Source organism: Schistocerca nitens, chromosome 6 (genome assembly GCF_023898315.1).
Source record: "Schistocerca nitens isolate TAMUIC-IGC-003100 chromosome 6, iqSchNite1.1, whole genome shotgun sequence".
Taxonomy (NCBI): domain Eukaryota; kingdom Metazoa; phylum Arthropoda; class Insecta; order Orthoptera; family Acrididae; genus Schistocerca; species Schistocerca nitens.
In genome coordinates, this window is record NC_064619.1 from 199263351 (window position 1) to 199287466 (window position 24116).

At 40.9% G+C, this 24116-nt stretch overlaps 1 protein-coding gene across 1 annotated transcript in view; it reads right to left on the reverse strand.

Annotated features, from left to right (window-relative positions):
- LOC126262233 (multiple epidermal growth factor-like domains protein 8) overlaps window positions 1-24116 on the reverse strand; it is a 338254-nt gene that overhangs the window by 103518 nt on the left and 210620 nt on the right. Inside the window, exons 23-25 of the mRNA XM_049958701.1 lie at window positions 19412-19681; window positions 7734-7931; window positions 7459-7648 (exon numbers count right to left, since the gene is read on the reverse strand). Of these exons, the coding sequence (XP_049814658.1) occupies window positions 7459-7648; window positions 7734-7931; window positions 19412-19681 (658 nt within the window). The remainder of the gene's footprint in view (window positions 1-7458; window positions 7649-7733; window positions 7932-19411; window positions 19682-24116) is intronic.

The following is a 24116-nucleotide window of genomic DNA, read 5'->3' on the forward strand; positions in this document are numbered from 1 at the left end:
ATCTCTTTGGATTTTCTGTCAGGTTTCGAGACAAAGTTTCGTTGTGGAAACTGTTATAGGCGTCTCGCATTGAACTCCACGCTAAGTTTCGAGCTTCTGTAAAGGATTGCCAATCTTGGGGATTTTGCGTCTGTTTAAATTTAGCATGTTTGTTTCGTTGTTTCTGCAACAGTGTTCTAACCCATTTTGTGTACCAAGGAGGATCAGCTCCATCATTTGTTAGTTTATTTGGTATAAACCTCTCAATTGCTGCCGATACTATTTCTTTGAATTTAAGCCACATCTGGTCTACACTTATATTATTAATTTGGAATGAGTGGAGATTCTCTCTCAGGAAGGCGTCAAGTGAATTTTTATCTGCTTTTTTGAATAGGTATATTTTTCGCTTATTTTTCGAGGATTTGGGGATTACAATACTCAACCTCACTACGACAACCCTGTGTTCACTAATCCCTATATCGGTTTTGATGCTGGTTATTAACTCAGGATTATTTGTTGCTCTCTTATATGGGTGGACATTCCTCCACTATCGGTGCCACATTGTTTTTGCAACAAGACAGGGAAGGGGGATAAACTGCTAAAGCACTGCATGCAGCTTTCTTTCATATTTGATATTTATCAACAACAAAGATCACACACAAAAAAAATTTTAGTATAATTATTTTTGGCATGCTGGAAACAAATTGAAAAATACAGTTTGTTACTCACAAGATGGGGGAGGCATTGAGTCGCTGACAGGCAGAATGAAAAGTCTACTAAACATTTAAGCTTTCAGCCAGAAAGTCTTCTTTGTAAATAAAACGCATATGCACGCAGGTGCAGGCACACGCGCGCACGCAAACACACACACACACACACACACACACACACACACACACACACACACACACACACACACACACACACTATTTCTCTCTCTCTCTCTCTCTCTCTCTCTCTCTCCCTCCCTCCTTCATGGTCACTGTGTCCTGACGGGGAACTCCACCAGCTGTCAGACTTGTCCACCTACAAACCCTGTCACAGTGACCTGGTTCCAGCAACCTAGCAGGATTTCCAGTTCTTCCTCAAATCCTTCGTCCATCCCAGAACCTCTCCCCTGAATCTTAACATCTCCTCCCCGTTACTGATCTCTGCACTCCTACGCGATTCCTAAAGTTCGTACACAAAACCACCTAGAATGCCCCATTGTGGCTGGGTACTGTGCCCCACTGAGAGAATCTCTGCTCTTGTGGACTTTCAGCCTATTATCTGTACTCTACACTACTATATAAAGGCCTCAAGCATTTCCTCCACAGTTCCTGCTCCTTTATCACCTGGCACCACACTCATCATTTTCGATGCCATCTCCCCCTACCCTAACATCCCAATGCCCATGGCTTTGCCACTATCAAACGCTACCTTTCCTGACACCCAACTGATTCCAAACATACAACTTCCTTCCTGGTCACCATAGCCAACGATATCCTCATCCACAATTACTTCTCCTTCATAGGCATTGCCTACAAACAAATCCATGGTACAGCAAAGAGCACCTGCACAGCACCATCCTATGCCAATGTATTTCAAGAGAAACCCTTCCTAACCCCTCACCTGGTTCAGATTCATTTAAGACATCTTTGTGATGGGGATTGAGAGTGACGACACACTATTCATTTTGCTCCAGAATCTCATTACCTTGTCCTCCATTTGCTTCACCTTGGCCTCCTCAACCCAACAAGCCGTATTGTCCTCCACCTCAAGGATAACTACATCAGTACTTCCATCCACATAAAACTTAACAACACCTCCATTTCGACAGTTGCCACCCACTCCATACCACGAAGCCCCTTCCATACAGTGTAGCCGCCCGTATTCGTTGCACTCTGTAGTGAGAAGCAGTCCATCTCCAAATATGCCAAGAATGGCCTTTGCAGACTGAAATTACCTCCCAACCTTGTACAGAAACAGATATCCTGTGCCTTCTCTCTCCAGTCACCTACCACCTCCCACATGCCCACTGCTCTGCCACACAGAAACACTCCTCTCATGAGTTAGTACCACTCAGGACTGCCAGCAACTGGATCACTTACTTTGCCAGTGTCTCAACTACGTGTCATTGTGCCCTGAAATGAGGACTACCCAGCCATTATCCTGCCCACCAATTTCACAGTGACTGAGAAGGGTATTGCAGTATTTAGCACATTGACCTCACATTCAGGAACACAAGGTTCAAACACACGCCCAGCCATACTGATTTAAATTTTCTGTTATTTCCCCAAATCGCGTAAGGAAAATGCCGAGATGGTTACTTCAAAAGGGCACAGCCGCTTTCCTTTTCTAGCCTTCCATAATCCGAACTTGTACTCCATCTTTAATGACCTCACTGTCAACGGGATGTTAAACACTAATCACCTCCTCGCACAGCCATATTCAGACTCTCACCAAATATATGCAATATCATTATCCATCCCCACTCCACCCCTGCTCCCAACCCATTGCATCAATACTCATGTCCCTGCAATAGGCCTAGATACATGACCTGTCCCATACAATCTCCCACCACCATCACCTGCTCCAGTCTTGACACAAGTGTTGTCTATTGCATCAATGACATGGCTACACGTGAAAGCAATCATCCATTCTAAAAGCTAAGCTGCAACCACTGTGCTGCCTTTTTATGTGGGTACAACAACTAACAAGCTGTGGTCCAGAAGACACCCGGACCACCCAGTTGCTGAATGTGATGCCCAACACTATGCGATTCAGTTCAATGACTGCTTCACAGCCTGCGCCATCTGGACCTTTCATACCAATACCAGCTTCTCTTAATTGTGCATGTGGTAACTCTCCCTACAACATATCCTTTGTTCCTGAAATCCCCGTCCTCAACCTTCGCTAGTCCCAGTCCTCCATCTACATATTCCCTTCCCTGCTCCAATTCCAGCATTACACACACCTTCATTCCATCAACACACCCACTAGTCTTTTCCATTTCCATTTCCATTTCCATTTCTCTCTCTCTCTCTCTCTCTCTCTCTCTCTCTCTCTCCCTCCCTCCCTTTTCTGCTCCCCCCCCCCCCTCCATCCCTCACACAATGTATTGGCTTTGCATCTAGCAGCCCTATCCTGTCACTCCACGCTCTCACAGGCAGCAGAACACATTCTCCCACTCCTACCCTGCTACTGCTCTCCCTCCCCACCCTATGCCTCCTCGTTACCCCCACCACCCACCCTAGATAGCTGCTCATGTCAGACACAGTTTCAGTTCGCAGTCAGGACACAGTGGCCAGAGACAGTGGTCATGTATGTGAGAGTTGTGCTTATGGACATCTACCTTTGTAGATGTATAGTAGTCTTTTCATCATGCCTGCCTGGAACTCACTGTCTCCTCCATGGGATTAGAAGCAATCTGTCCTCTTTGTAACATTGTTGTTATTCCATCCTGGCGTTTCCACTGTTTGAAGACAACAAAATTTATAACTGGCACTAACAGTCAGCATATGGACAGAAACAGATAGTTCTGTAGATTTTCACCACTTAGATTGCCACATAATTGTGACATATTTAGTTTCATAATCGAAAAAAAGTCTTTTATGCACATATGTTGACTGAAAGACTGATATCACATTTGCAACCTTGTTATGGAGATGTGGAAATTCTTCTCAAGGAAAACAGCAATTAACTCCTGGACAGTTTTAATATTAAACAATTTGTCTTTTAAACAGGAATTATATTCCAGATTGACCAGTTCGCAGTCAGGACACAGTGGCCAGAGACCTTTCAAATGGAGTGACGAACTGTCTCATACACAGCTCAAAAATAAATCTAAGATTGGCAGTGTCCTCAAATGTTTAGAAGCCTATTCCTGTAATTCATGCAGTGGCACAACCGATCGTTCAAAATACGCATTTTCTTTAACACCAGTGAGCTTAGGAAAATGGATGATGTTCCTTTCAGAAGCTGTCCCTCCCACAATGCAATTTTCTTTTTAAATGCATACACTGTCAAGATGAAATCAGAAATAAGTAGCTTCTCACCTTGTAACGTCTTGCTGAGGGCAGTCTGTTGTCAACTCTGTTAAAAATGCAAGGTCTGAAATCCAATCCACATCTTCTAATTTTCATTCTCGGTTTCCTCTTTCATTCAGAAATTCAACAATAGCAGATCTTAAATGGAAAACTTATTCCAGGCACGTCCTTGGACTTAACCAACATGTCTTGCAGTGATATATAATGACTATATACCCTTCGTTCAATTCTATCAAAAACTGTTGCAATTATGATGTAATAATGCTGGCAATTTCAGAACATTCACTACTCAAAACACCATTTCCATCACATATTCCAAGCCCATACATTTAACACAAAGGACTTCTTGATGTACAGAGCAATGAATCCCGTAAAAATTGTCTATTGACTGTTATAATTTTTAGTTCTTTTGTCAACAACTAAATCTATATTCTTTCTGCATGGCGTCGTAATACTGTTTCACAGAAAATTCGCAGCACCCATCAATTATGCGACAATGCAATAAATACTGAGTGTCTCATCCTTCTCCTCTGTGATTCCCATTCAGTTTTAAAGGATTGTGGTGATAAGACAGCTAGACTGTCTCTTTTTGCACAAACAGCCACTGGGCCTGTGCTCTTCCTTTATACCACAAACAAATAGTGAAGAGTAAATGGCGCTTACACCACAGTTCTGCTGACCCGAAGAAAGTCGCGCCAACCAAAATAAGCTTCATCAAATGCTGCAAAAAAGTTTCAAATTGCACCGATAAATGAAATGTTCCACTTTACTGAGAAGGACCAAGCAAAGCTGAGATGTACTGAGTAGCTACATGTGAAAAGCACATTTGTATACATGAAGTTTGCACACTGTGTCCAATCCCGAGTTTCCACTGCTTTGACAAAAGAACATTCAGTAACCTACTCCAGTACAAATTGACAGTATTCTAATAGTTTTGATTACAAAAATCTTTTCCACACAGTTCATCTATTTCAGAAACCACTTTCATACTTTCCAGTGCTCGACCCGAGCTGTTCCTCCACCCTATTCAGCAACAATCTTTAAAAAATCTTGAGTCTAATGTTCAGTAGGGAGATACCTCTGTAGTTATTCAGCACTTTTGTGTAACTTATCATGTATATTAAATTGTCTAAATATAAAATACAATCAGCATTTTTGTGGTATACTGTAATCTGTATGCCACAAGCCCTGTATGAGTGAATTCCATGACTAAATGGCTGACTCAGCATTCTACACCTTATTGTCTGTCACTTCCTGCTACTCTTCTTCACAGAGGTGCACAATTCAACATCTCAATAGTGAGCTGATAGCGTGTAAGGAAACAGTTTATTACAGAATGGGATTTTCAGTACTTGCTTTCCTGAATTCCTATGTGCACTGGTACCATCCTCCAGCTTTTCTAGGCACTGAAGTACATCCTAGATTATTTTATCTGCTGGTATATGTACTGCACAGAGAGAGAGGCACATCAAAAGTTGGAGCACTTGAAAAATTTTGAAAGCTGAACACTCTTATCAGATTGTGCCTCAAGATCAAATGTAATTCTGCATAAATGCAGTAATTTTGTTTCATTGATGAATTTTGAGGACATAATCACAGAAAGCAACATATAACAATGACATATTACTTAGATCCATCATTAAATATTGTCATTTAGTTGCAGTTCTTGTTTAAAATGTCACAAACCATCAAATTAAGAACAGTTAAAAGAGGAAGGCACTCTCTCCTGAACTTCACTGACCCTCTTCAGTATTCCCGGCGGGGTCAGGGATTTTCTCTGCCTCGTGATGCCTGGGTGTTGTGTGATGTCCTTAGATTAGTTAGGTTTAAGTAGTTCTAAGTTCTAGGGGACTGATGACCATAGATGTTAAGTCCCATAGTGCTCAGTGCCATCTGAACCCTCTTCAGTAAGCAAAACAGCTATCAGTTTTAACTCTTAGTCTGAGCTCTTATGCGTCTTATACAAATTGGCACTAAATCATGTTTTAAGGTGATCGCAAACAACTGCGTAACTCACAGTCAACGTATGAGACTTGGTACCACAGTAGTGTGAATGGCAGTTTAGTCCACTAGTGATACTGGAAAAATTTGGAATGTTGAATATATTTTTATATGCTGTTCTGCAGACACAAATTATATAAAATGCATTGTAATGATAGTCCATCAGAGCTGCTGCTTTTTTAAAATATATTTTCCATTTATTTCTATTGGTTATGAGCACAGCTCATTTTCAGGTGGTAAGCAATACGATCCCCACCCCCAAAACGAAAATACATCCTATAAGAAGAAAAACATTTGCGGTGGTGTTGCGTACTGCTTGAAAATGAGTCATGCTCGAAACTGATAGCAATAAATACAAAAAATTCAAAAAACCTTATCTGTTGGACTACAATTACAATGCATTTTATAAATAGGAACAGATCACAGGGAGTTTCACACAGTAAGTAGCAATTCTTCAGTCTCATTAGTGAGCACTGACGAACAAAAGGAGAGGTCTGCCTCTAAGAATGACACTACAATAGTGCTGAAATGTGTGCAGCTGCCAATGTTGAGGATACACAGCTACTGCAACATCACCAAGCTCTCTAATAACTCGACTTCTGTGGCAGGTAGAAGATGACAGCCGTAATATGCAGTGCAGGTTAATCCTGCAGCTGGAGCGCCTACATACAAAGTGTGCCAATCACAAATAAAATTGTTTTGCACTGTTCCATTGTTGTTTCACAATTCTGAGCCCACACCTATTCCTTCATTATTGCTTTGGCTAAGAGTGATTAAGTGTATTGTCATACATGAGCAGCAGTTATACATGCATAAAATAAAGAGTAAGCTAGAGTAAGCTAGGTGAGGGAAAAATTTTACAATCCTTGGAAGAAAATCACCCACATTACAAGCTATCAGTACAATCCCGTAATTAGGCAGTCATCTACAAGATAATAAGTAATCAAATAAGAGGCAAACTGCACTGTTTAATGCCTGGAATGAGTCATTACTGTGGGGTAACACCAGTACATGGCAACAGTGTGATATAATATGAATTTATTTTATTATTGTTTTGCTCATACATGTTTACCTTGGTAAAGACAGCTATTATTTGCATGTGTACAAGGTAGGCCGCGTGCCCGCTTGTGTTATAAAAAATGGCACTCCTGCCTGAGTGTTAAAGTTCTCAAGTAACAAGTATAATTGGAGGAATTGATGATGAGGTATGTGAGACTCTTGTATTCAAGTTAATGTTTCGTATGATGTTTTCAATCAATGGAAATATTTCTACAACAGAAGCACTGAGACTGGTAACATTCAAAACATAAAATAAATATCACTAAATAAAAACAATAAAACTACAGGCTTCTGAATTTATGCAGAGGTTACCATCAATAACAACCCAGCCAGAAATGAGAGATTAACCGTACCTCTAATATCGTTATAAGTAAATAAGATTTATGTATACCTATGGGTCCACTTCCTGAAGTATTCAGGCTGTTCCATATATTTGAACCAATATCGTATTCCCAAATGACATCCATAAATCCATATTTGGGGTTGAATCCTCCAATCAACACCAAGCTTTCAGACTCACTTGAGAGTCCACGGTGCAAAGTCAGTGTATGGCCAGCAAGTGGAGGTGGACATTTTTCAATCTGTAATCCAGGATTTCCCTCTCAAGATAACAGATAAGCAGATAAAATTATTAAACAAAAAATTACTTTAGAGTTACAAAGATACCTTAATATCAGTCCATCTTTGGTTCTTAAGGCTGAATTTCCAAAAATCATTCAATACGTTTCTTGATAAGCCTGTTACATGTTCCTTTTCTGCTAAGCCACCATATACATAAATGTCTTGGGTTGTGTGCACAATTTCAGCTGCATGAAAATAGCGGCCCTGTGGCATATTTACATCTCTGGTGGAGTCTACTGTGACCTAAAAGAACATTTAATAATGGAAATTAAACAGAATTCCACATCAAAAGAGTATGACAAATTAATTGGCCATAAAAAGTTCTCTCTTTCTAATAGTCACCAAGTCATTTTGCTCGAACAAAAATTAACTGCTTGAGTATTAAATTGTAAGGTTAGTATGGAGACTGAAGTTCACGTGTACTGAAAGCACATTCAACTAGGCCTACTACAACAGAAGTACAAAAATGTTGCAGTTTTGAAGTCAATATGACACTGGCATGGCACACTTGTAGTAGAGAATTTGAAGCAATGAAATTCTGTTAAAGGCTATTCAGAAAACAAGAGGACAGCAGCCTTCTCTATAACTGACAAGAAGCTAGTATTAACATTTTATCAAATAAATTGTTACCAAGGAACAATTCTGTCCGATTTCCATTGATTTAGCTGATGTAAAACTTGCCTGAAAAGAAAACACCTAAATAACAATGACTGACGAAGAGGAGTCATGTAAGAGTGATCACAGGTCACAGAGAGCAAAGCAGTCCTGTACATTAGTGTATACATGGCCACAAACAACTTATAAGTAAAATCAAACGACAGAATGAAAAAGACAGACTGCTACTCACTGTAAAGATGACACTTTGAGCTGTAGACATGCATAACGATAAGACTGTTATACATTCAAGCTTCTGAACGAAGTGTTCTTCAAGGAAAACATGACCGCTCCTCACCCCACACATGCACACGCACACACACACAGTCACTCAAGCAAGCACACCTCACATACACATGACCACCATTTCCCACAGCTCGGACTGGAAGGTGTGTGAGGTGAGGTTGCTTGTGTGTATGTGTGTGTGTGTGTGTGTTTTCTTTTCTGAAGAAGGATTTGGCCAAAAACTCACATGTGTAACAGTCTTTTCATTGTGCCTGTCTGAAATTCAATATGTCATCTTTAGAGTGATTAGCAATTTACCCTTTTCAAAATATTGTTGCTTAAGTTATAGGTGTAAGACACAAGAACTGATTATGAGAACTATGCACAAGAGTGAACATTCCTTCATGTCACATGGTAAACAAGAAAGTTCACTTTATTTAAAACTGGTAATCAGCTTTGCACTAAAATATTCACAAATGTTTCTATGTAAAAAGTTGTACAATGTTATTTCCTTATTTCGCCAATTTTCTTAAAATTAATAACTGTGATACATTTTTTCATGTTTTGTTAAATTTTCTTTATTTTAACTGAGGGAGGATGGGATACATAGTGGACATTTTTTAAAAATATATTAGAGAACAAAATTCTTCTATCTATTAACACAATCCAATACGTGCAACCCATTGCAAATGAGCTGCTCCCTCTGTTGATTTACTTTTAACTGTACCACTACGGCGCCCCCATATACACAAAATTTGTATGGTGAGAGATATTGGTTGCATTCTGACTCCTGTTTTTGACCAACAGTACGCCCCAACTTCAACAAAAAGCCTGTAATAACAGATAGTGCTGCAATCTATAAGAAAGCAAAATTCCTTTAACGTCCCAAAAGACTCTTGCATAGACTTTGCAAATGATGAATTTTTGTCTTAACATTTTATGCTAGTCCTTTCTTTGTCTGTTGTGCAATAATACACATAGATTTCATCACAATGTACAAACTCACCACCTTTTGCTCTATATCAAGCAAGAAGCCAAAATGTTGAACCATTATTCAGTAATATCATAGCCCAGGGAACTGCAACATGTGGCAAGTTCTACAGGTCCTTGCACAGCAATCATCATCTTACATTTTGCTGTCTCACATCCTTTACAAAGTTCTTCATGTAACAGGAATTTTTAAACTTCCTGGCAGATTAAAACTGTGTGCCCGACCGAGACTCGAACTCGGGGCCTTTGCCTTTCACGGGCAAGTGCTCTACCATCTGAGCTACCGAAGCACGACTCACGCCCGGCCCTCACAGCTTTACTTCTGCCAGTATCTCGTCTCCTACCTTCCAAACTTTACAGAAGCTCTCCTGCAAACTTGCCCGCGAAGGGCAAAGGCCCCGAGTTCGAGTCTTGGTCGGGCCACAGTTTTAATCTGCCAGGAAGTTTCATATCAGCGCACACTCCGCTGCAGAGTGAAAATCTCATTCAGGAATTTTTAAATTTCATGAGTTTTATACATCTGATTTTCATATTTCTTACTTTTATTTTTATCTTGTTGGTGGACATGTTCCTGATGTTTATTTGCACTTTCAGCTGTTTCAAATATTAGTTTATTGTTGACAGTTGAAAATGTTAAATGTGTTTTTGAGTGACTGATGGATTTTTACTTTCGAAAAAGGTGGATGAAAGAATTTGCATTAAATTTTGCTTGAACAATGGAATAAAGTGCAGTAAAGTTTGTTCTGAAAGTGTTGAATTTCGAGCAAAAACGACATCACATAGACATCACTCAAGAATTGCTGAATGAAGCTGACAATGATTCAGAACTTCTAAAGAGGGTTACAACAGATGATGAAAAATGGGTATATGGGTATAACTTTGAAACCAAGACCCAGTCGTCCCAATGGAAAGTGCCTGAATAGCCAAGACTGAAAAAAATTTGAGAAATTCTATCACATGTGAAGGTTCTTCTCACTGTTTTCTTTGGTTACAATGGTACGCGAAAAAACTTGCCCCTCTCCTAACAGCCGTGTATCGCATGTCTCTAGAGGAACGGAAGGTTCCAAATGATTGGAAACGAGCACAGGCAGTTCCAGTTTTTAAGAAGGGTCATCGAGTAGATGCGCAAAACTATAGGCCTATATCTCTGACATCAATCTGTTGTAGAATTTTAGAAAATGTTTTTTGCTTGCGTATCATGTCATTTCTAGAAACCCAGAATCTACTCTGTAGGAATCGACATGGATTCCACAAACAGCGATTGTGTGAGACCCAACTAGCATTATTTGTTCATGGGACCCAGAAAATATTAGATACAGGCTCCCAGGTAGATGCCAGTTTCCTTTACTCCCGGAAGCGGTTCGATACAGTTCCGCACTGTCACCTGATAAACAAAGTAATAGCCTACAGAATATCAGACCAGCTGTGTGGCTGGATTGAAGAGTTTTTAGCAAACAGAACACAGCATGTTGTTCTCAATGGAGAGACGTCTACAGATGTTAAAGTAACCTCTGGCGTGCCACAGGGGAGTGTTTTGAGACCATTACTTTTCACAATATATATAAATGACCTAGTAGATAGTGTTGGAAGTTCCATGCGGCTTTTCGCGGATGATGCTGTAGTATACAGAGAAGTTGCAGCATTAGAAAATTGCAGTGAAATGCAGGGAGATCTGCAGCGGATAGGCACTTGGTGCAGCGAGAGGCAACTGATCCTTAACATAGACAAATGTAATGTATTGGGAATACACAGAAAGAAGGATCCTTTATTGTATGATTATATGATAGCAGAACAAACACTGGTAACAGTTACTTCTGTAAAATATATGGGAGTATGTGAATGGAACGATTTGAAGTGGAATGACCATATAAAATTAATTGTTGGTAAGACGGGTGCCAGGTTGAGATTCAATGGAAGAGTCCTTAGAAAATGTAGTCCATCAACAAAGGAGGTGGCTTACGAAACACTCGTTCGACCTATACTTGAGTATTGCTCATCAGTGTGGGATCCGTGCCAGGTCAGGTTGACAGAGGAGATAGAGAAGATCCAAAGAAGATCGGCGCGGTCACAAGGTTATTTGGTAAGCGTGATAACGTTACGGAGATGTTTAGCAAACTCAAGTGGCAGGCTCTGCAAGAGAGGCGCTCTGCATTGCGGTGTAGCTTGCTGTCTAGGTTTCGAGAGGGTGTGTTTCTGGATGAGGTATCGAATATATTGCTTCCCCCTATTTATACCGCCCGAGGAGATCACGAATGTAAAATTAGAGAGATTTGAGCGCGCACAGAGGCTTTCCGGCAATCGTTCTTGCCGCAAACCATATGCGACTGGAACAGGAAAGGGAGGTAATGCAGTGGCATGTAAAGTGCCCTCCGCCACACACCGTTTGGTGGCTTGCGGAGTATAAATGTAGATGTAGATGTAGACCACATCTGAAATGTTGACTGTGACTTTCAGAAAATCTATTTTGAGTAAGACAAGCATTTACGAGTGGTACAAAAGTTCCAATAGGATTGAGAAGACCGTGAAGATGACGTTCAATCTGGACACCCTATCACATCAATTACTGACAACAATGTGAAAGATGTAAAGCTAATGGTTCAGGAAAATCACTGAATCACCACTACAGAGGTTGCTGATGATGTCAACATACCATTTGGCTCAGGTCAAGCATTTTTTTTTTTTAAAAAAAAAGCATCATACGTATAGCAGTAAAGTTTGTTCTGAAAGTGTTGAATTTCGAGCAAAAATGACATCACATAGACATCACTCAGGAATTGATGAATGAAGCTGACAATGATTCAGAACTTCTAAAGAGGGTTACAACAGGTGATGAAAAATGGGTATATGGGTATAACTTTGAAACCAAGACCTAATCGTCCCAATGTTAAGTGCCTGAATAGCCAAGACTGAAAAAAAATTTGAGAAATTCTATCACTGTTTTATTTGGTTACAATGGTATAGTGCATCACGAGTTCCTGCCTTACGGTCATACAGTTGATAAGAAATGCTACCTGGAAGTTATGCGCCATTTGTTTAGAGCAATCTGAAGAAAATAATCAAAATTGTGGCAAAATCAATCATGGAAGTTGCGTCATGGTTATGCTCCTGCTCACACCTCAATTCTTCTTCGTAATTTTCTGGGGAAAAAAAAATGTTGCCTCAGCCACGGTATGCACCTGACATGGGCCCCTGCAATTCATTCTACACCTGAAGCTGAAGAGAACAATGAAAGGACATCGTTTTGCCACCACTAATGAGATAAAAACAGAATCCCTGAAGGAGCTGAACACCACAATGAAAAGTGAGTTCCAGAAGTGTTTCCAAGACTTAAAAAAGCAGTGGCATGAGTGTATTATGTATTTGTGTGTGTGTGTGTGTGGGGGGGGGGGGGGGGAGATTACTTGAAGGGCATTAACTTGTTTATGATGACTAAATAAATATTCTTTAAGAAAAATAAAAATTCCAGTTACTTTTTGATCATACCTCAAATCTAGAACTCATCATGTTGATGGAAAATGTTACTTAAAACACATTTATACTGGACTGCTGCTAACAAGAAATAAACTAAGAACAAAAATGAGAACCTGAATTAGGCAATCTCATAATGATAGTGTCCCTATATGACACTAAATATTAGAGACAATTGCTGTTTTAGATATAATGGAATAGTTCAGCAAGTGTTGTGACCAGATGTTGTTATACATCGTACTGGACATCAGCATGACAGAAATAAGAGTAGTATGGGCAAGATGCACACTAGCAGCAAATCCCACTTGCCAATTAGGCACTGTTCACACGGCTCGTTGAGGTATTTTTGGTTGGTGGATGTTAACAAAGAATAAAATGGTGCTGCCCCTCACACTTATGCCACAGTCCTTCATCAGCAAGATGTACAGGACAAGTGTGACTGATCATGTGCCTCAAACTGTGGAGCTGTAGCACAATTCAGGAGATCTGTACCATGAGAACGCATCACCCAGTTGTTTCCAAATTGTATCAGAATGGTTTCAGGAAGATTCTGTGGACCCTGAGACCACCTAAGTTATGTGACTACAATGTTATTGGGCACATCTGGGATGTCATCGAGTGTATTACACACACATTCGACATAGATGAGCATGCACATTAAATAGTTTAAGTAAAAAAAGTTAAACCTCATTTACATTACATAAACAGTTTTGATGACTTGTGAAGACTATGCCTCAGTGCATGGCCATCATCATCAGAGCAAAGTGGCATTTGGTACATGAAGCCCATTCATGGTTCCTTGAAATACAAAATTACAGTTTCTTCCAAGAAAGGGCAGCGCATATATGGATTTCAGTTTTCTTTGGACTGTCGTGTAGTGAGACTGGTGAGTTATACGACTTTGTTTTGAAAGACTGAACATCTATGACTTCATAAGAAGGGGTGGCTGTAAAAGCCTTCCTAACTTACACAGGTCTACATATCACAAAATTTTGCCTTTTGTTTCTACACTTACTTTATATGAAAAAGAATCTGAGTACCAATGATATTTATCCCAGTTTCCAGTACACATTAACCCTTTAACTGCTCTGAACATGATAAAGCACACACCTTTGTACCTGTCCCTGTCTGCTCTGAATGTGTTTACGCGCGACACCAGTTCTTCTACCTGGTACTCTGAACATGTCTACGTTTTTAGTTTTGTAACACACAATTCAGCAAAACATGGGCATATGATTAGTGAAACTGAACAGTTCAAATTTCTAGGCACTCAGATAGATATTAAACTGTCGTGGAACCCCCCTGTTGAGGATCTTGTTCAAAGACTTAATGCTGCCATTTTTACCATTCAAACAGTATCTGAAGTAAGTGATAGTTCAACACAAAAAGTAGTCTACTTTGCTTATTTTCATGGTATTATAATTTAGGGTAACTCTTACCATTCTCAATGGATATTTTTGGCTCAAAAATGGGCAGTTCGACCCCTGTTCACTAGTCTGGATATCCTGACATCTCTCTCTCTCTCTCTCTCTCTCTCTCTCTCTCTCTCTCTCACACACACACACACACACACACACACACACACACACTTTACAGTCATTTTTTGTTATCAGCTTATTTCAAAGAATTAGCAGCTTTCACAGGCAGAAATCCAATCTGCATTTGGATTGCACTTCCTTGACTCTCATGCAGAAAGGTGTGCAGTATACTGCTGCAACCATTTTCAATAAGCTACCACAATAATTCAAAACTCTTAGCAGTAATCCACACACTTTCAAATCGAAATTGAAGAGTTTCCTCATGGGTCACTCTTTCTATTCTGTCAAGGAGTTCCTTGAAAAATTAAGCCGATTCCTATGTTATATTGTTGATTGCGTTTATAAACTTATTTTTTGGGTTCATAAACATTTTATTTTATCTGTTATTACTTTTATGTTGTAATTTCATATACTGACATGTTCCATGACCTTTGAGATCTGCTCCTCAATTTGGTCCTATGGAACTAAAAGTGTAAAATAGAAAACAAAAAATTATCACACCTTTTGGTCGATTTGAACATGTATGAATGCAGTTTGGCCTTAAGAATGCCACATAGACATGGCAATGGTTTGTTGACAAGGCTCTATGTAGTCATAACTTCTGTTTTGCATATCTGAACAATGAGTTGGCTTTTTTTACGTCTGCTTCTGAGCACAAAAACCACTTACAGATGATTTTTGGAAGACTTGCTAAATATGGATTGCAGATAAACAAGACAAATACATCCTTTGCGAAGAAGCAGTAGATTTTTTGGGGCACCAGACAACACCAAAGGGAATCATGCCCTTGCAGTCCAAAGAGACTCACTGCAGGCAGAACTGCTTCTGTAAACGTGCAAAGAACTTCGCTGGTTATTGGAAATAGTCAATTTCTACAGACATCATCTACCACAGGCAGCTGAGGTACAGGCACCGATCGCAGCAGTGCTTTTGAGCAGCAATTTGCAGGGACAGCGAGCTACTGTGTGGATTCAGGAGTTGTTAGCTGTGTTTCACGAAGATAAATCATCCTTGCACTAAGCGGTACTTCTAGCTTATCCCATACCTTCGGCACCGCTAGCAGTAGTCGTTGACGCCAGTCAGGCTGCTATAGACATGGTGCTGCAGGAGAAGATAGGAGGATCTTGGCAGCCACTTGATGTTTTCTCTCAGAAGTTGTCTGATGCAGAGACAATATGGAGTGCATACGGCCGGGAACTTATGGCAGTGCACATTCAGGAGCCAATGTAACCATTGGCAAAGTGATTGACAGATACAAGTGTACAGGTTATAATGAGATTGATGCTTAAGGGTTAAAACATGTTTACCTCGTCAAATGGCTAAAGTAGGAGTCATATTCATAAACACATTGGTTCATTTTGGAAGCTGACAGGTCATTTTTCACATGTGCACATAGACTTGGCAAGGCCACTAATACTGATGCAAGGATTCAGATATATTCTCACAGCTATTGACAAGTCTACTTGGTGGGTCAAGGCCTCTCTTATCATGAACATCATGGCAGAAACAGTTGCAAGAACATTTTTGTCTACATGGATATCATGGTTCAGGTGCCCTACAGATGTAATAACAGACCAGGCCTATCATTTTGAGTCAACACTGTTCAACAAGCGCTGGCTGCTGTGGCCGAGCGGTTCTAGGCACTTCAGTCCGGAACCGCGCGACTGGTACGGTCGCAGGTTCGAATCCCGCCTCAGGAATGGATGTATGTGATACCCTTAGGTTAGTTAAGTTTAAGTAGTTCTAGGGAACTGATGAATTCAGATGTTAAGTCCCATAGTGCTCAGAGCCATTTGAACCATTTTGTTCAACAAGCTGGCCATGCTATGTGCGTTCATTCATCATCACTCCATCAGTTACTATCTGACGTGGTGGGGCACTGGCACAGGGCACTTACATCAGCATTAATGTGTCACAAGTCTTCCTGGTTAACTGCTTTATTGCTGGTGTTATAGCATTCAAATTTTACCCCGGCACGAAAAGTGCAGAAATGGTCTATCCTGAAACCTTAAGACTGCCTTCAGATTTTTTTTCCACACAACATAGAAACCATACAGATGACCCTACTCCATGGTGCTACAGATGAGGAACTGTATCTTGAGCTTTCAGCCTACGATGGTGTCCCGCCATGCGCAACCGCCTATCTTTGTGCATAAAGACCTGACTCACTACACCCATGTCATGCTCCACTCAGATGGTGTCAGGGTGGCCTTGCAACCACTTTACACATGACTTTATCTAGTTTTAGAAAGAGATGTGTAAACACTGATGCTCTTGATAGCCAAACCAAACAAAGTGTCAGGTGAATGAGGTGCAGTCCTTCACTACTTTACATGTGTTTAAAATGAACAAGCATATGCTTGTCATAAAGGGTGGTATTGCATAGTTTAGTGGATGGTTTGATAATGAGCTTAGGTCTTGAAACTAGTAATCAATAAAGAAAATTAACATTGCAACTTCAACTGGTTTTTATTTTTTTTTTTTATTTTTTTTTACATAATAAGGTAAACAAAGTGTCCATTCAAAGGGTTAAACTGGTATATCTATCACTGTCAGAAGAAGTAGTACAAAGAGTCAGAAGAGACAGTACACCAACAATCACACAGTCAGCCAATGACTGCAGTCAGACCGTCTACAGCTACATAAGACTTCATGCCAGTGGTCTAAACTACTACTTCACTAACAGCAATGATGGAGTCAACTGCCACAGAAATACAGACACCTTCAGGACCTCCTACATCCAATGAATACCAGCGTGCAATGGCAGCAGAACTTTCGTATACACAGGCAGGTACAACAATTCAACATCAGTACCCCTATAAGAGGGGTCCTGTGCAGTGATATAAACAGAAGAGCAAGTAGTGTGGTAGACTGTCTCTGGACCCAGAATGATTGATGAAAAAGAGAATCTTTGTTGTTGTTTTGTAACCTAGTAATTTTGAGTAATTTCCTTGAAGTTTAGTGTGTGTTAGTTTCTTTGAGGTATAGAAATTTTGGAAGTGATTAAAATAAAGAAAATAAATTTCGGGAATCTTTTAATCAATTGTGGTGTGTATTACCCACAAGGGTTTTCAAAACTAAGCTTCTGATGTATCTCAAATGGATAGCCTAGAATTAATGTGCATCACCAGGTTTAACTTATGGCAGTAAGATATGGAATTTAAATGTGAAAATGATTCAAAAGTTGAGAGAGGCTCAGCAAGCAATAGAGAAATATATATTGGGAACTACTAGGACAGACAGAAAAACATATGAAGTATCAAGACTGGACTAAATATGTAACTATGTCCACAACAAAAATGAATTGGAAAAGTGGGACAAGTAGCCTGGCAAACAGATGGCAGATGGATGGAGGTACTTCTTTGCTGGATTTGAAGAGATGAGGGAAGACCAAGATTATGAACTAATAGAATCTGGGTAGGCTACATTGTATCAGCAAACATTTAAGAACAACATAGATGCATTAAGGTGAATTCAGTAATGCATGGAAAAGTCTAGAAGCAGCCTTTATTCTGCTGTAGATATTGAAAGGCTAATGATGACAAATTATGATGAACTATAATTTCAGCTTATCTCCGATATTTCAACATGGTTCTCAGAAACAATGAATTATAGTCCCATGACTTTAATAGCACTGCTAAATTTTTATGACATTATGTGCCTTGCTGTCTCGCTTGGTCTGGAGTTCTGGTGTTGTGGGCACATAACAGAGAACAGAAGACATACATGCAGTGCAGAGACGAATGGCAGACAATCACAGTGATGACATGGGCTGCAAATGTGGCAATGTGCTGACACAAGTGACTAACAAAAGACAGATTATTACGGCCTGATGCCAGGGAATGAACTTCTCATAAACAGCAAAGATGGTTTGCTGTTCATGTGCTACTGTTGTGAGAATCTACAGAAAGTGATGGAAAGATGCAAAAACCACAGATAGGCGATAAGCTATTGTGTGTCCACAACTCATCAAAGAAAGTGAGATAAATCAGGATAGGTTGTGATATGTAAAAATCTGACAACAGAGTACAATACTGCTGCAGGTACAAGTGTCTCAGAGAACACCATTCAGTGCACACTGTCAACCACTCGATTCCACAGCAGATGACCCTTATGTGTTACCCTGTTGATACAATGACATAATGAACTACCATGGCCCTGGGCACGGGTCACTGAGATTGGACTGTGGATCAATGGAAACATGTCACCTGTCTGGATGAATTGCATTTCTTGTTACACCAGGTTACTTAGTAGTCATGTCCAGAAATGCTGTCACTCAGATGAACAGCATCTCGAAACAGACAATATACTACAGACACTGTCCAGTTGGGTAGGTATTTTGCTATGGAGGATATTCACCCGGGTTTCTGTGAGACTTGTGGTGGTAACTGAAGGACGGCACCGGCTGCCGGCTACGAGAACATTGTTGCATTATGTCTTCCACAATGGTAATGGCTTGTTGCGGTAGCGTAACTATCCTTGTGACAACGTCTGAATAGTGGTTTGAGGAGTATGATCATGAACTCATGTTTAAGTCTTGACCACCAGACTCGCCTCATATGCATGCGGTGGACCACATCTGGGACACTATTGGGTGCCAGCTCTGCATGCACAAACCACCAGCCTGTAACTTAGAGGAATTATGTAACCTATGTAAAGTCATCTGGTTCCACATACCTCCAGACACCTACGAAGGACTTTTCAAATCCAAGCCATGCAGAATCACTAATGCAGTGTGTTCCAAAGATCGACTAACATGTTATTAAGTATGCTGTCATAATGCTTTGCCTCATCAGTGTATTTTTAATTTTTTGCGTGTATGGCAATTAAGAGATGACAAAAACTTACAGGTATCCATGTATTGTTCCTTGTATCAAACAATCTGATGTCATTAAGTGGTCCATTAGATAGTGAATAGCCTCCAAACATCCACAATGAACCTCTCCTGTCTGCCACTACACTATGGCCAAAGCGTGGAATAGTTTTTCGTAAATGCTCCAAACTATCAGATATTCGATTAGTGTCAAACAGTTGTGTAAACACTAGCTGTGTATTATTTAGCTCCACAGAACAGTCCTCGCCGCCAAAATTTGCACTGCATATACACTGACCGTATGCCTGGAAAACACAAAGAAAAAAATTATATTAATACAAAGAACTTCTTAGAAAGCAACTGTATATAAAAATTCTGAAAATGATACATCTTTGGTGTGTGCACATCTGTTATAACGTCATTAAAAATTCAGTTAATTCATCAATTTTATAGAATGATCTACTTGCTACAGCCTGTCATTTCCACACAGAGCTTCCACAGGAGGCAGACTGAGACAATTCTTTTGGGTACAGAAATTAGCAAATTGTGCATTTTTGTGCACCATCAAGAAATTGATAGAAAATGAATGTAACAGTTTGATGAAAAGGATAGTTGCTGTTCATATAGTGGAGATACTGAGTCATAGAAACACGCAACAAAAAGACTGTCGCACAATTCGCTTTCGGCCAACAAAGCCTTTGCCAAAATTAGACAACACACACACACACACACACAAAATGCAACTCATACACACATCAGCACAGTCTCTGGCAGCTGGAGCCTGGATGCGTGAGTTGTGTGTGTGTGTGTGTGTGTGTGTGTGTGTGTGTGTGTGTGTCTAATTTTGACAAAGGCCTTGTTGGCTGAAAGCTAATTGTGTGACAGTCTTTTTGTAGTAGCTTTCTGCGACTCACCATATGGTGAGTAGCAAATGTCCTTTTCATTATATTGTTACATTCCATCTGGATTTTCCATTCTTTGACAGAAAATGAATGAATATCTTACTATACGGCAAGTAAACTTAAACCATCATCCTATATTAACTGGTTCTTCCATGTACGTATGGTAGCTTAATTTCAAATTTACAACTGAAAAATACTTCTCCACTGAATAGTACTTTTAACTTTGTGTTCTGCCTTACAGCAGGTCTTGTCAGTAGTAAGAGGGTGGTTTGAAAAGTTCTCGGAATTACCAAGAGAGGTCAATGCTAGCGCAATGAGTTGTTCATGTGATATTCATTGGACTGTTAGTGATTTGCAAAGACGGAAAAAAAATCGAGATTTGAGCAGTGATAGAAAGGTATGAAAGCAAAGGACATTCACACCAACTTACAGAATACACTGGGCGACTCTGCTCCTTCATATTCGACTGTTGCCAAGTGGACAAAAGATTTTAAATTTCGTTGGGAGAACTTAGTTGATGATTCGCACAGTGGTCAGCAAAGAGGTGTCACTACCCCAGAAATCATTGCAAAAGTGCATAAAATGGTAATGGAGGATAACCGACTGAAAGTGCGTGAAATTGCTCACATTTGCCAGATGTCATATGAAAGGGTATATCATATTTTAACTGAAGAATTAGGAATGAAAAAATTATCTGCAAGATGGGTGCCACAACTCTTGATGCACACCCGCACACATGTGCCGTCGCCATGGCAAAATTACACGAACTAAGGTATGAATTGTTGCCCCACCCACCTCATTCACCTGATACGGCTTGTCACACTTCCATCTCTTCCCAAAACTGAAAATTTTTCTTGACGGACAAAGATTCACTTCAAACAAAGAATTGATACACAAAGTTGACAACTATTTTGCAGGGCCTGGAGGAAACTCATTTTCGAGATGGGATCAAAGCACTGGAACATCGTTGGACCAAGTGCATTAATCTACAAGGAGACTACATTGAAAAATAAAAAAAAGTTCAAGTAATGTAAGTGTTGTGACGCGTAGATCATTTAAAGCGCCGCTGCGCAATTATGCGCGTCCTCTACATGCGGAGCTGTCTACCAGCCGTGCAGCAGCCGCGCCACCTAAGCGGCCAGCCGGCCAGCATCCGCTAGTCTTGGACTCAGTGCAGATTTGACCGTTACTGTGTACACATGCCTTACGTGGTCTACTCGCTCTGTGACTTACATGTATTGTGTCGTCTTTTGAAATATAAGCGTTCAACTTGACGTTATAGCAATTGGCGATGAGGTAGTGGATTTTTCCTTTTCATCATTGACCCACAAGTTTCCATGGTTACTTTAGAGCAACTATTGCAAGGTCTCATTGAACAGCAAACGCTTCTCATGTCAGTGATTCGCGATTTCGTCACGGCATCCAATGCGGGGCGTTTCTTGTCGTTGTCTATACCTCCTTTTCCTCCTTATGATGAGACGGCAGAAGACTGGTCTGATTACGAAAAACGTCTTCGACAGCACTTCTTGGCATTTCATGTCGCGGACGCACCAACATGTAAGTCTCTGTTCCTTTCATGGATTTCACCTCAAACGTATCGATTGTTGTCGCAATCGGCTCCTTTGAAAGATCCTGCGTCTTTGTCTTTTACTGAAATGTGCTCACTTCTGTCCGTATATTTTCATAAGCAAGCGCATGTGGTAGCCTCTCGTGTTGCCTTTTATCGTTGTCAAAAACAACCGAATCAATCCTATCGCGCTTGGGCTGCTGAACCTCACGGCCTCAGTAGAAAGTGTAAATTTGTTACTGACGTTCACAAAGAATCCTATGCCGATTCCTTGGTACAGGGAGCTATTATCCGGTCGGCACCCGACAAAGAAGTGAGGCAACGTGCCCTTCAGTTGGCAAATCTGACTCTTGATGAAGTCCTATCCATCGCGCAGTCTTTTGAAATTTCTCGCACTGCTGGAGCGCAAATAGAGGCGTGGGGTGACATCGGGGAAATACAACCTCTATGCGCTGTTGACGACGCATGCGGTGTGTCCCCACCTGCCGATGTGGCCGCAGTACGCTCCTGAGTGCAGCCTCGGCCTAACCGTAAACAAACCTCTAAGAAACTGCAGCAAAACCCTCGGAAACTTCCTTCATGTTCGCGGTGTTTTACGAAACATTCACGAGAGGATTGTACCCAACGTTGGGCCGTGTGTCACAACTGCAAAAAGAAGGGTCATGTGTCATCCATTTGCAAATCCGACCACATACATGATGTTCTTGAACATGACGCTGATTCTGATTCCTTATTGTCTGTCAACTGTACTTCTTCCCTTTCAGGGAAGTTACTCCTCATGGTCCAAATACTTGGTCGAGATGTTCGCATGCAGTGGATACTGGTTCTGCCGCCACAATCATCAATTCTCAGATTTCTCTTCAGTTGGGTTCTCCAACCCTATCACCTGTCACTAGGCAATTACCCTTGTACAATAAACAGAATATTTCTCTCTTGGGACAATTTGATGCTGAGGTATCTTACAAATCCGTCGTTCGCACTGTTCCCATATTTGTGGTCGACCATAGTAATGCAGAAAATCTTTTTGGTTTCGATGCCTTTCGCGTTTTTGGGTTCTCCATAGATGACTCTGTCAATATTGTCTCTGATGCTATTCCTTATGCTCAACTGGATTCCTTGTCGACAACATTTTCGTCCCTTTATTCTCGTGGGTTAGGCCCTGCAAACGACTTTGAAGCTCATATCACACTCAAACCCACTGCTCGGCCTAAGTTTTGTTGGGCTCGGCCCATTCCTGTGGCCCTTCATGATCGGGTAAAACGGGAGCTGGATCATCTCACTGCTTCAGGGGTCTTGCTTCCTGTCACTTCCAGTGAGTGGTCCTCTCCTGCCGTTGTCGTTGCTAAGCCCAATGGTGATATTCGTCTCTGTGGCGATCTCAAAGCCACTGTAAATGCTCAATGCCTCCTCGACACTTACCCTATGCCCCGTCCTGAAGAACTGTTCACTAAACTTGCTGGAGGCCAGTATTTTTCTAATATTGACCTGTCAGTAGCTTATCATCAACTTCCTCTTGACGCTGCTTCCCGGCAGTTTCTGGTCCTTAACACGCCTTTCGGCCTCTATCAATACCAACGATTGCCATTGCTAGTGCCACTGCTCTCTTTCAGCGATTCTTGGAACAATTATTGCTCCCTGTCCCCGGGTGTATCAATTACATGGACAACATTGTTGTCAGTGGCTCCATCACTGAAGAACATCTTCAGAATCTCCGCACACTTTTTCATGTCTTACAGACTGCTGGTCTTAAGTGTAATCTTCGGAAATCACAATTTTTTCAGGCATCTATCACGTACTTGGGGTTCCAACTCTCTCGGAATGGTATTCGTTCTTCAGCAAACTGTCGCCGCAATCGATGCCCTTCCTCGCCCTACATCTGTTAAGGAACTACAGGCCTTCTTGGGGAAAATAGCATACTATCACAGGTTTTTACCACCTGTGGCTTTGGTGGCTCAGCCGTTGCATCGCCTGTTGCATAAAAACGTGCCTTTTCACTGGTCTGAGTCATGCGATGCGGCTTTCCAGAAATTGAAGACTATACTGAAACAGGCCCCGTGCCTGGCTACTTATCGACCTGTCCAACATCTCATTCTCGCCACGGACGCCTCTCACTATGGGGTTGGTTCAGTCCTTGCGCACCGTTTTTCTGACGGTTCTGATCAACCCATTGCTTACGCCTCCAAAACGCTCATGGATGCCCAACGAAAACATTCTCAAATTTAAAAAGAAGCTTTGGCCATTATTTATGCTCTTCATAAGTTTGGTGTTTTT